At 38.2% G+C, this 13962-nt stretch overlaps 1 protein-coding gene across 2 annotated transcripts in view; it reads right to left on the bottom strand.

Moving 5' to 3' along the window:
• Window positions 1-1507: 1507 nt before the first annotated feature.
• NKAIN2 (sodium/potassium transporting ATPase interacting 2) overlaps window positions 1508-13962 on the bottom strand; it is a 518210-nt gene continuing 505755 nt past the window's right edge. Inside the window, exons 6-8 of one of the 2 annotated variants that reach the window (XR_005627287.1) lie at window positions 10097-10178; window positions 6218-6484; window positions 1508-5133 (exon numbers count right to left, since the gene is read on the bottom strand). Coding sequence is in view for 1 of the 2 variants with exons in the window: in XM_039707649.1 (XP_039563583.1) it covers window positions 5124-5133; window positions 10097-10178 (92 nt within the window). In the remaining variant the exon portion in view is untranslated. The remainder of the gene's footprint in view (window positions 5134-6217; window positions 6485-10096; window positions 10179-13962) is intronic. The other variant, XM_039707649.1, reaches the window with a different exon arrangement.

Below are 13962 nucleotides of genomic sequence, written 5' to 3' on the forward strand. Positions count from 1 at the left end.
TGTGATCTTGGCAGGATTTTGGAAGACACCTGTAAAAGACATAATCTTTTTCAATTGGTTTCTGAGAGACAAAGGAAAAGTGCATTTTTAAAAGACCCTTCTTCTGTACATATGGAGAGAGCTGTGCAACAAATGTATGTATGGTGCTACTTAGAACTTCATATTTGGTACAGTATCTTCCTAAACCACTCAGCTATGCCAAGGTCTCACCTTTAACTAGCTGTAATTGCTTCTCTTGTTGAAGGTCTGAACAGAGGGACTTGTCAGGACGTGAGATCAAACAGAGCTGATTTCTCCAGTCCGTGTCAAGAGATGAAGCATATTGGTGACTACAGGAGGAAAATCTCTTTTACTGATTGATTCTGTGCTGTGCCACTCCTGTATGTGAATGAGTAATTGCAGTCTAAGGGGAAGTTTCTTTCATGCATTGTAATTGCATTTAATACTGTACATAGCTTGAAGTGGACCAATTAGCTTAACAACTGTCTTCATCTTTCTCCTATGTATGGTGCTACTTAGAACTTCATATTTGGTACAGTATCTTCCTAAACCACTCAGCTATGCCAAGGTCTCACCTTTAACTAGCTGTAATTGTTTCTCTTGTTGAAGGTCTGAACAGAGGGACTTGTCAGGACGTGAGATCAAACAGAGTTGATTTCTCCAGTCCGTGTCAGGAGATGAAGCATATTGGTGACTACAGGAGGAAAATCTCTTTTACTGATTGATTCTGTGCTGTGCCACTCCTGTATGTGAATGAGTAATTGCAGTCTAAGGGGAAGTTTCTTTCATGCATTGTAATAGCTTGAAGCGGACCAAGTAGCTTAACAACTGTCTTCATCTTTCTCTAAGGAGCAGTGGACACAGTGCTGTCTGCAGTATTGCTGTGCATTGGTTCTTCAACAACACCTGGCTTACCTTTAGTGTCTGCTGTCAATCCAAATGTACTGGGAAGAAGCCAGATTCGGAATAGCTGGAAAACAAACTCAAGAAGTCCATCACTTTCTTCTCAGCTATTCATTGGTACACAGTCCAATGAATATACAAGCAATATGTATACATAGACTATTAACTAGGCTTCCCATCTTTGTGAGAAAAGTCCTCCTCCTCTTAGTATTTGCATTTAAAAATAAAACAGAGGGCTGGAAATTAAAATATTACAAGGTGGAGTGATTCACAGAGTGTGAAGTTTTGCTTTGTATACCACCAATGTGCTCAAATGGAAGGTGAGTATGCAAGCCATGAAAGACTTCAGACACTGAGTTAATGGCCATTCCTATCTGGAGACATCCAGCAATCAATACATAACTATGCCAGACTTTGTCAAAATGCTGTGCAGCAGTGGAGTATTGTACAGTACTTAGATTAAGCAAGTGGAGCACAAACCATCTCTACTTACCTGACTGAAAAATATCACTTGCACTCTTATGAAGACTAAAAAATCCTAACAAAATAACTCTCTTTCTAAGGAGTCATCCTAAGAGAGCATGACCGAGTATCTCAAAATGTATATCATTCTGCTCCACCTTTATTAAATGACCTCAGGCAAGCTGTCAACATATGTGAGCTCTATAAACATTTTGCCTAAGACAGGATTCCATCATCTCAGTGTAGGGACAATAAATAGCATATAAAAGAATATGAATGCAGAGGAAATATCCATGTTACTTAGCTTCTTCTTAACAAGTATTTTTGCAATACTTAACAGTGTTGGCAACTCTATACCTATCATGGGCTTAAAATTCCTGATGAGTGGGCAAAACCAGCCCTGTTTTCTAAGTAAAGAGTCTGTTGCAGTCAGCCTTGTAAAAGAAACCTTTTAGTGTCAGTGATAATGAAAATACCTGGTACATATGACAGCATTAAAATGGTGTCATGACCCGGCAATTTCTATTCAGTGCTGTCACATCCATGCACTGCACAGATCGGGATTGTCATCATGTAAATGTAATAGGATTCTTTATCCTGTATTGTTGCTCAGCTGGGAAGAGTAATTCTGAGTTTCCTGTAAGTTCTGAATAGCAGCAGGGGGCCATGAATAGCTTGGAAACCTATATTTTTTCCATTTATTTTTTTTTAAAATGCAAATTACACTAGTAAGTCAAAAAAATCACTTTTGTTAAAAATACATTCAGAATTAACAAATGCCAAAAAGAAAAGAAAAAAAGACACATTTGGATTGTATCTCTTGCCTTCTGAATATTTTAGTTTATAACAAAAGCCCAGCCTAGAAAAATAACATTCTTTACTGGATTTTGAGGAGGATACAGCTGTACAAATCAAAAATGCCATCCAGATATTCTCACATTACTGCGCTCTAAACTGCTTCCAGAAGAGATCTGTCCACTAATCATTTAGTTGAGTAGTCAACCATCCTAATTTTTTAAATGGTGATGCTCTAACTTCAACTTAAGCAGGGTTATGAATACCAACTTCATATAGGTATGTATGTGTATATATATATATATATATATATATATATATATATACTGTGTGTATGTGAGTGTGTGTATCTACTCTATATGTAATATATGAATACACATTTATATTGCAATCCGTAGTAGTTAGATGTGCTTCCTATTTCCTAAGCATTTTACAAACATTAACAATTCAGACCTCACAAAAAGCTTGTGAGGCACATATAATTCCCGTATTATGGATGGGAAGACTAAGACACAGAGAAATTAAGGCCAAAATTTTCTAATTTAAAATCAGGCCTATAAGCTACGTGTAGACACTTCATTAAATCGTCTGACTTCTAAAATTGCTAACTACCAGTAGCTGCTGTTCCATGGGAAATCATTGAAAGGTATGAAAAATTATCTTCTGAAAATTGGATTGCTGCTTAGGTGCCTAAACTGGTTTCTTTTCATGTTAAAAATGATTTCTATAGAAATATCATTTTGATTAACTGGTATACAGGGAAAGATAAAATAACCTGTTATGACATTTTCATCCCATTTAAACCTCTTCATTGTGTTTAATACTGTATATATGCTATATTTAATACTACATGAAAGAAGAAACTTTTTTAGTTTTTCAAGTTATGGGAAATTTCAGCCTGTCACTTGGAAATTGCATGGAGTTTCCAGGGGGTGAAAAGCATAAAAGCATCTCTACCCAGCAGGAACTCATACTTTCAGGTACTCAAGTATGAAAATTTAAATTTGAGATCCAAATCAGCAATGAATGCTTTACAGGATCAGGCCTAGAGGACATTCATATTTCATGCATGAAATTCCCAGCAGTATCTGAGACGGGACCCTTGGTCCACTGCATCAGAATCTTCCTGGGTGATGCAGCCCCCAAAAATAGTCCTGTGTATTTTATATAAATAGACATACACACACCTTCACACACTTACATATATATATATCTATCTATATCTATATAAATCTCACTGAATCAATGTAGGTATAGTTCCTGAACATGTCCCGTATCTTGTTTTCACTGGTGAATGCCTGTTCCTCTGTCATTGTCCAGAGTTGTTGTTTGTGACACTGTACATCCATGCAGACACAGCAAAGGGCACTGGCTTGTACAGGGTTGGGTGAGTGGTGTGAGCACACAGGCCTCTGGAGCAGGGTTTAGCCAGCAGGGAAAAGGGAATTGCCCAGGGGTGCCTTGAGCATTTCCAAGCGCTGACCTTCCCTCTTGCCCTCAAAAGCTACGTGGTCACCTCAGGTGTGGTAGGTGCGTGCGTTTGTCTATGCAAGGTCTGAGCAAAGAAACAATGACAATCCAAGTTTCTGAAAAACCTGAGCAAAATATTGGGTTTTCCTAGTGAAAGCCATCTACGTTCTTGAAAATACAGATCAGATGTAGAATAAAACATATGTTCCTAGGAGTTCAGAGTATTTCATATACACATTGACCTACTAGCAAAATTCCCAAAGGCATCTTGTTGCCAACTACGTAACAGCACAGAGGTTTTTTCAGCCACAATAATACAGGAAGATAAAATACACGTTCTAACACACAACAGATCCCCCAAATATACCACAAAAAGGTCTTCAGTATTTCTTCAACTCAACTAGTCCCTCCCTGCCCTCTCCAACCAAAATCAAGAAATAAAATATGTGGATCCCTTATGGTGCAATTAGAAAAAAAAAAAGCTCACTTACAGAGAACTTTTAGTTGAAATCAGATATAAAAGAGTAAACATAGCTAGTACATATTCAGTTGGCCTTTGTTCATAGAAATCTGCAGATGTCTCTGTAGTTAGTAAAAGATGTTTAGAGATAGCTATAAAAGCACCTACAGTGCGATAAATAAAACCAGCGGGATTAAGAAGCACAGTTTCTGCTGCTTATTTCCAGTAGGTTCAATTATTAGTTTCTGTTACCCCTTTCCCCTCCCTGACCCCCAAAAGATCTCATTTATTTCTTTATTTATTTTTCTTTTTAATCATTATAAACTGTTTCTTGACCACTGTGGAGCCCCAAAAGTAAAGCACTTATCAGACAGCTGGCAGTTTTCTACTTGGTTGCTCTGGAGCCATGGACCAACAGAGCCTTATTCCCTGACATGAAAACAAAGCAAAACCAAACAGAAGAAAACCACTGACTTAGAAATCGTTCAGAATTAACAGCAGCATGTTAACTTCAGAAAGCTTGCACGTAGTTTCTCTAATGTGCAACGCAGTTGGGTTAAGGCAAGTATGAACTGTACAGCCTTCAGGGCAAACAATGCGCTGTCTATTGACTTCTGCTGCAAGGTCATCCTGGTATTTCAGTGTTGTGTTGGCTGAGGAGACTCAACACGGCCCAGAGTGTGGAGGAGGCTCCCACAGCACTGAGTGGGCTGGGTTCATGTCTTAATCCAGGTGGGCCGTAATGGCGGTGGCCAGGGAAAGAAAGGGACAAAAGGTGGCTGCAATGCCTCTGCTGTGTCCCTCTGCTGCTGAGAGGCAGGAGGTTCAAGGAGGAGGTCTGGGGCATCTCCTTTAGTACCTGTTAGAAAGAGAGACTGAAGGTCTCTGTTGTTTTCTGTCTCACTGTTCAATCAGCTTTTATACATTATTTTTAGCACAAAATTGGATTTCTTTTCTCTTTGAAGAACCAGGAGGCCATCCTGAAAGGGATTTTTGAACAGGTCCTCCAGCCCACCTTGAGTAGTCCCCATGTTTACTTTGACCTAGAAGAAAGACAGAGAAAGAACAATACTTATAATCCAATGTATACTTTTCTGATCCCTGCTCTGCTGCTCTGGTGCCCTTTTGCAAGCAAGTGTAATCCACAAACCAGTAACAATTCAGATACGCATGGGATGAAGAGGACAGAAAGACATAACTGTCTGGCTCTCTCTGGAACATTGCAAGAGAAGTCAGCACAGGTTTTCTAAACAATCTTAGGCAGGAGTTATATTTAATTATAATTTTAATTGTATGTCCATGGGTCAACTGGAATATGACCTGATTTATAAAATCCATCAGATACACAGCTGTCTTTGTAAAACCAAGAAGTGACATAGCATGAGGACAGAAGGGCTGGATTGCAGGTGCAGGGGAAAGCCACCCATGGCTCACTCACAAAGCAGAGACCCTGTGCAAGTGCCACAGCCTGGCCACCTCAACAGTGTTTCCCCAAACCCATATTTTGTAACTAAAGCTTTCAGTCTAAAATGGACAAGATTTTGTTTGTTGATAGTGAAAGCTTAGGTAGTAGAGTGAAAGCTTAGGTAGTAGGTTATTTAAGTGTGTCTGAATTCCAAAACATGAGGAGATAATTACACAGAAAATTTGTAGTGCATGAATTTGTGGAGTGTCATGGTGGTTATACTCAAGGTGCTAGTTTTAGTGTCTTTTTTTGGTGTTTCATTTATACTTTAAGTGAATGGTGAAGTAGGTAGGACTTTCAGTAGGTGCAATTATCTAGACAAATTCCTATATGTGTGTGTGTGCATGAGAGTACAGAAACTGCAAATATTCTTAGGCTTCACAATAGGAGGAAAGCATGCTTCACTTCAGGGCTGCACTGCTTTTGAGCAATTTCTCCAGTGCATTAGGCATCAACATCAGACATGCATGGGTTTTTTTTTGCTTCATTTCTTCTTTTCTCGAACAAACAAGTTTAGGGTGAAGAACATAAAGAAAGATCTCTCTCCCCTCCCTCCTTCCTACTGTTTTTAGAACAGTGATCATGCAGTGCAGTCTTGTTCCACAACTACCACTGTTTTTTTTCATGTGCAGCAGAATCAGTGTCAGGGAGTGTTTAGTCACCTTCCTTCGTCACCTCCCAAGAGGAGAATTTTGTCTTGACAATTGATTTCCGCCATCTTATTGTGTCCTTCTGCCATGGTCTGGAAATGAGCACTGGCATCTCCGGCACAGAATGCCAGGAAGCTGCTTTTGAGTACATCAGCTGTGGCCACACTGCAAGGAGGTACATGAGCATCGGATCTGTCCCGTTCTGTTCAAAAAGCGTATTCGTTTTGAAGGGACTGTCTAGGCTTCTTGGCTTGTACAGCATAGAGCACACTGTTGGCACTTAAATAATAAAAAAATCCCATTTATAACAGGTAGAGAAATGTCACCATAAGAATTCTTCCCCAAAGCATCAGCGTTTTATTTATTTAAATTGCATATATTTTTCACTTTAAAAAGCAAACTGATTTAAATTAAATATTAAGTTGGAAGAGGTGATAAAGAAAAACTGTGGTTGAAATTTAAAGCCTAAAACATAGAGAAAAAAAACTTCAATGTGAACCTGAATCTAATAATTCTAGACTATTAAAGGTAAGAGTAGCCAGAGATAGTGTCTTCAATTAACTACCTAAAGATAATATTTTTTTTTCAGAAACCAAGGTTTTTCTTTTCCTTAGATATCCTGTTCATTTAGGGTAGTCTTTCATAACTGATGAAACACTGCACAAGAGGACTATGGGTGTTTAAACTGAATTAGAATGTTCTTAAAAGTAGAGCTTGATTGATGAAAATCACAAATAAAAAGTAATAAATCTTTAGATGAAATGGTCCTGACACAATAGAAATATAAATATGAGAAGCCTGAATAAATCAATATAATTTGCACATGTAAGTTGGTGTAGGTTCAATATAACCTCCACATTAACAAAATGAAGTCCTAAGTTTAGCACGCGGGAAGAAACTGGTTACAAAACTATGTCTTAACAGTTAGTAATTAATAAACCCACCATTCCTTCAAAAGAATAGCTAAATAGTGCATGTATAAAGGAGATAAAATTGATTTCTATCACTTGGATGAAAAACTGTCTGCCTTCCAAAGAAATAAGTTTCTGTTGATGGACTTCTGTCATTGCAATCCACTAAATCAATTCACATCAGCAAGCAGTACCTGGATAATGATTGAGGCTGAACACAAAACTCTGTATGTGTTTAAGATTTGTACTAGTCCTGTGTATGAATCAATCTGGTAAACATATAGAGGCTTCTCTGTTCTGTATTGCTGAGCTACGTGTTGAAATTTGTATTTTGAAAGAATCTGAACCATTAGAAGCTGATATTGTATTGGTGAGCTCTTCAAAGAGGAGGCCATATGCTCTCCTTCCATTTTGCAGCATGTCCAGCACACCACAGCACAGAGAAAAAACTGATGCTGTGCCTCTGCATATAATTAGCAATCAGATGATTTAAAGGCACCTGTCCCGTGTTCAATTTCTCTAATAAATCCAGAGCTCCATAAGAGATGTGCCCAGTGTGAATCTGAACAGGACAGGATGCAGTGGTGGCAAAAAGTGATCTCTGTCTTTTCTTGATCTTCTTGATCTTGCAGGAATTAGATGGGATGATAATATGTCGACCATATATTATGCTCAATATATCTTCTGTTGCCTATGAATTCAAAGACATTTTATAGCAAATGATAAAATTATGGAAATAGTTATATGAATACAGATATATAATGACATGTATGGGTATAGTTGTATCCTGGATGGATATGATTACGTCTTGGAAAGTGGTGAGAGCATGGCAAGGGACTACGTCAAGCAGATCTCCTCTCCTCTCCTCTCCTCTCCTCTCCTCTCCTCTCCTCTCCTCGTTGTGTTTTTTCTTTCCTTCATTGACATTGGTGATATTGGGGGAACAAGCTCTGTAGGGAACCAAATCTTTCCTCCCAGCAAATAAAGCTTTAAAATACCAAGTATGGCCTGATGTTATCATACCAGCATGTTTTGATTTCTAATACATAATATTGCTGTAAATAGTGCTACAAGCAGATCAAACCTTGACTTGATTAACTTGACATTCGAATTTGTCACTCCGCTACCTAATGGACTGCCTACATTTACAGAGCAACTGCAATGTGAATACATATGCATGTGTTCCTCAGCTGTAAATAAAGAAAGCTATTACTAAATGCTGTAAAAGCTTCTTAAGGACAGATTGTAGCAATCCTCGAGAGCCCTGTCAAACACTATACAGTCAGAGGGAAACATGAAGTGTCTTTATTTGACTGTGGCTGGGACATGGCAATACTTTTGTGGGTTGATTGGACAAAATGTCCACTCACATTCTGATTTCTGTCTCTTGGTTAAGACAGCTAAATCACCTATACTCCAGTGAGCATGCAGCATTGAAATAAGAGAGAACACTGCTTACATGGATTGATCATCTATCTCTTCATCTAAGCTTAATATAGAATATATATTAATATAGAAATATCTACAGGCTTAAAACTATTGCCCTCTTTTTTTTTTTTTTCTTTTTTCACAGGTCTAGCTTTCTTTCCAGTCAGTATGAAGATGCATAGTAAATGCAATCTGCTGCTCTGGAAGAAACACTGAGAGCATAAAGAGAATGGGATAATAGCTAGAGGGCTCCATATGTTGATGACAAGGTATGGTATAATGAGAAAGAGATAGGATTAGAATTGTTCTAAGTACCTATGTACCTGCTATAATACTATGAAGGAAATAACATTTTCTAAATGTGCAGCACTGTGCCAAAAGTGCAGGTGAAAAATATTTACTTGAGCACAGACAGATGGGAAGCTGAAGTTAAGACGACATTGGAGATATGCACTATTGTAATTTGAGATTATTAAAAAGCTGCTAGCAAAGCTCCTGAAGGGCCCAGTTCCAAACACCAGCACAGAACAGATTGTACCCCTGATAAAGTAAATGCAAGATTCCATGCAAAAATACACTAATCCATTAGAAGACTTACTTCCACTAATCAGAAGAAATTAAATTGCATTCAAAGCTGAGTAGAATTGTGTGTTGGGATGGCTACTGTTTGCTTGAACTTAGTGCTTTTCCACAAAAGAAATGTTCAGAAGAGAAACAAAAAAAAAAGACATAACTGTTGCCCCTTTATGAAGTGTGTGGTGCTGTGTTTTTAGTGTGTAGGGCATTGATGGCAAATAAAATACATTTCTAAAGTCTGCAGCAGTGAGGTAAGATTTATCTGGGCATTCAGGACTGTTCTGCATTTCTGTTGACATCAGTACAAAATATTTGGAGACAATTATTCCTGGGCTGGTCTATGGCTGTGTGTCAGCTCTACACAGTTGTGTGTATGAGCTGAGATTTGTTTATCCATTTAATTCCCAAATACATCAGACTGCACTCTAAGATGGAGTTGTCACTCAGTGGTTAGGTAAAATACTGTCTTCTATTTGAACTAGTTTTAAAAACCATATGTTGTTACATTTGTTTTGTCTTTTTAAATGTGGGAACTGGAAATGAGGTACAGAGGTGCCTTGGTGAACAGATGCTCTGGTAAGACAAATGCTAAATGCATCCACTAAATTAGCAAGTTGCTGAACTTTTGATGAAACTTCATAAAATCCACTTTTTTCACAGCCAAGGTTTGTCATATATGATTAGTGTTTTTCTACACTAAATTGTCACTGTCTCTGAGTGGAACCTCCTTGAGTGAAAATAGGGAAATATCAAGTGAGAGTTGGATGTTGTTTGAACAACTGTGACACATGATATCCTGCCCTAAGAAATCATTATAATTCAACACAAGAGTAATGTTGGTGCTTAAGTGTAACTTGAATTCAGTCCATCAAAAGAGGCTTCTGCCTAGTCTGAATTTTTAAGTTATACCATCTTTCAGCTTAATGATCCCTTAATATCAGGCTGCCACTCTGCCAAATATCCTAGAAGTACTTACATATACATGGGCTGCAGCTGTAAATGAGATGTCTTCTGTGGACCTTGATAGCCGTAAGAGTCAAATCCACCTATGAAATCAACTGAAAGGGGAGAAATTGCTTTCATTAGCAAACACCTTTTCAGAACTGATAGGCACTATCATTCAAGAACCACCCAGTACACAGATTATTTTTGACAGGTCCTCTAATATCTGTTAATATTAGACCAGCTAATTGAGAAGATACAGAAAAACAGTAAAAAAGTAAACAAAGGCTAAGTACCCTTTTTTTCTCCTTTACTTTTAAAATCCATTCAATTTTAAAACCACATAAAACCAGCAAAAGATTTAACACAACCATCTTTCCACCAGAAATAACCACACATGCCTTTTTTTCAAGTAGACCACCTCACTAATACAAAACAACATGCTATTTAGATGTTACAAATGCTGAAAACCATTTATTTATTGGCATGAATGCATTGCTTCTGACTGTGATTACTGTGGCTGGCTTGCTGTCATACCATGGCTCAGTAGAGGATGTAGAGGAAGGAGTACATTGATCCAACTCTGTCTGAGAGACAGCAGTTTCTCTGATTCCCTGTTTTGACATTTGGGTTGAAATGCATGAACAGAGAGTTGGAACAATTTATCTGAGCTTCAGAGATGAAACTTCACAGATGTAAGGAAACCTGCATTTCTCTCAAGATGCTGAAGGTCTGCAAGAAGGTTGTACTGTGGGAGTTATTTATTAATTCACACAATTGCCAGATCCTGATGGCCTTCTCATGTTTGTTTTAAACAATTTCCAGGAAAATTCAATCTCATCTGAGCCCAAGAGCCCTATATCTCTGCTAAAACACTTTCTTTGCACAGGTAAAAGGGTGCCCTTTGCTTCCTTTGTCCCAGGAGACTCAACTATTGGCTTATAGGGGTCATTTGGGGCCAGTTCTCGTCCCTGAAATATTGTCTCTTACATCACAGATCTGAATTGGACTTTACTTTGATAGAAAAGGGCCAAAGAGTTCAGGTATGGAAGTGCATTTTTCACATGTCTGGTCACTGCTACTGACAGACTGGCTCTGTGTACATTAAAAGCAAAAAGAAAAAAAAAAATAAAAAAGAAGGCTATTTGTTAGACAACTTCTTGTAGATCTAAAATGCAGTTACAGTCACAAACAACAAAAAAGTAAATTTTTGGTTTAAGAACTTCCACTGGCTGGACTCCTTAACACTTATATTTATAAAGTTATTTTGATACTAAGCTACCCCCCAATTTGTGCCACACTTAGTCACACTTATCAGTACAGTTTGAGCCATTCCAGACATTTACCAAAGAATCAAATTTTTGTACTCCTCCATTACCACTTACTCTGGAAGCAAAGAGCTACCAAAACACTGGACTGCCTGGGTACAGTATGTCTCCATTGCAACTGCGCACATGTTGAATCTGTCGTAAAGTCATTCTTTGCTGGCAAGAATGGCCCCTGCAGAAATAATTTAGCCAATTCTGTGCCCTGTAGCAGCATTATGTGTATTCCTATCCCAGAAAGATATGTTACTAAATTAATCCCTGACATAGCTAATGAAGGAAGTTCTATAGCCTTTCTGTGCTGCTTTTCCCTGTGCCTAATTTCCTAATGTCTAATTTAAATGTAATTTCCTGCAAATTAACTAGTTATCTATATTTTGGCCTTTTCTCCCTATAGAGATGAAGAAAAATGAGATCTTTTTAATCTTATAACTGTTTTTAAACCTTTTTAAAAAGTATTTCATGCCATCCATTGTTTTCAGGCTTAAGTAAACCTAGTTATTTCAAATTTTTCTCACAGATCGTGTTGTCCAAGCCTCTACATTTTGAAGGCTGAAGATCCTTCCTCAGTTTACTTATGTTTGTTCTTACAGTGGGATGCACAAATCAGGACTAGCTGGGACAACTGACATACGGTCTTCTGTTCATTACCTGAAATAATTCAGTAGGTTTTGGGGTTTTGTATGTTTGGTTGGGATATTTTTTTCTTTTTTTTCTTGCTTTTGTTGTTCTTGTTTTGTGTCATTTGGGTTTGGTTTCCAATTTCCTTTTTCAACAGCATCACACAAATGCTTAATAATCATCTCTTTCTTTTTTGTTTTGACACTAACTGTAGCCTAGCCTAGCCCATATTTTATTTGAAGATGATTGATTCTTCCCCACAGGAGTTCTTTTGCAGTTGTCTCTACTGCATTTCACCTTCTTGATTTCAAGCCACTTCTCAAGATTATTTTGACTTCTAATCCTATATTCACAAGCACTGGTACCCTTCCCAGTCTAGTTTAATCTTACATTTCTTACACAAGTTCTCTCTTCTACCCTCATTATTGTTAATAAAAAGAATGAAAAGAATTATTTCCCTAGCTGAGGTTCCAGTGGGATCCCATCTGAAATATCCCATGTGCTTTATAACTACATTTCAAATAGAATTTTAAACAGTTCTGCACTCCACCTATGCTGACTGCATCTGGACAGTACTTTCCTGAACTTCTTACAAACCTTTTATAATGTCAAAATCTTGCTAAAATCAAGACAAATGCTATTTGTTGCTTTCCACTTAATCAATGTCTGTAACCATCAGAATACCTTTATCAAAACGTTATCATGTCTTTGGAAACATTCTAAGTTTACAGGCAGAAAATGAAGGATATTTTTTAGTAAAGTGCTAGGCTGGGAGGAAAACCCCCTTTCTATTCAAATACAAAGATTGCAGAAGAAAAGGATGGATGTATGGTTTGCTGCAGGTATGTTTTTTTGTTTGCCCAATTTTCTTCTCTTTTTGTTACTCTTGATCTCTGACAACACAAGTCAGAAAATGCCTGTGTTGGATCAAGTGCCTTGCTGTTGTCAGCTCATGTCACCTCAGGGATATTGCTTAGACTCATTTGTCCAGCTTTGCATTTCTTCTTAGAACTTAGTACTTTCATAGAACTTTTTTTCAGGCAACGTGTAAAACCTTATTAGTAGGCTGCAGGCATACACACTCTGCTTTGCAGATGTGGGGCAAAAGCTTGTCTTCAGGGCTGTTTTCAGAAAGCTAAACCAACGTGTTCAGAAAAAGACTTCTTTGGCAAAATGATTTTGTGGGAGCATGAGGGAAAGGTGCATGCTGAATATCTCTTGTGCATTGCGGCTTTGCCCTGCTGTACAGAGCCAGCACAGAGTGTTAGTAAGCCAGATTGCCAAGTTACAAACAAAGCAAGGTCATAGAGACATTTTTGTGTTCAGCTCACTATAGAAGTTCCCATGTGTGTAACCAAATGATGGCAGGGCAGTGAGTACGACCATGACCTCACTGGAGACATACAATGGCTTCTCACAGGCAACAACAAGCTTTGCAAGGTAGGTGAAGGGAGGTAATGGAAAGTGAACTCCAATACAAAAGGATTTAATCAATTTATTTGCAGCAAGGTTTCTTCATGGCGGCTGCTTCTCAGCACTGCAAACCCTGTGGTGTCCAGACTGTGCTAAAAGCTCCCTGTGGACTCTGAGCTAGTTTCTTAAAGCAGGCAGCAGGCTGCCCTTTCTGCAGGCATTTTATCCTGGCTGTGCCTGAAAGGTCACTAAAATGTCATACAACTGATACATTCCTGGCAGCCATAACATCAGATGAATAAAACAAGGCTCATTAGCTGAATCAGTACAGAGGTGTCCATCCTTAGCCTCATACATCAAACACTTTTTTTGACTACTCTATCTTACATTCATCTTACATGTCACTGTTATCACAAGAGGCTCATGTTGTGTTTCACTTTAGTAAAAGCTCACATGAACATACAAACATAATCCAATTCCTTTTGTGGTGGGTTGACCCTGGATGAACATCAGATGTCCACCAAAGCCACTCTGTTGCTCC

Source organism: Passer montanus, unplaced genomic scaffold (genome assembly GCF_014805655.1).
Source record: "Passer montanus isolate IOZ18808 unplaced genomic scaffold, ASM1480565v1 scaffold2, whole genome shotgun sequence".
In the NCBI taxonomy this organism is placed as follows: Eukaryota; Metazoa; Chordata; class Aves; order Passeriformes; family Passeridae; genus Passer; species Passer montanus.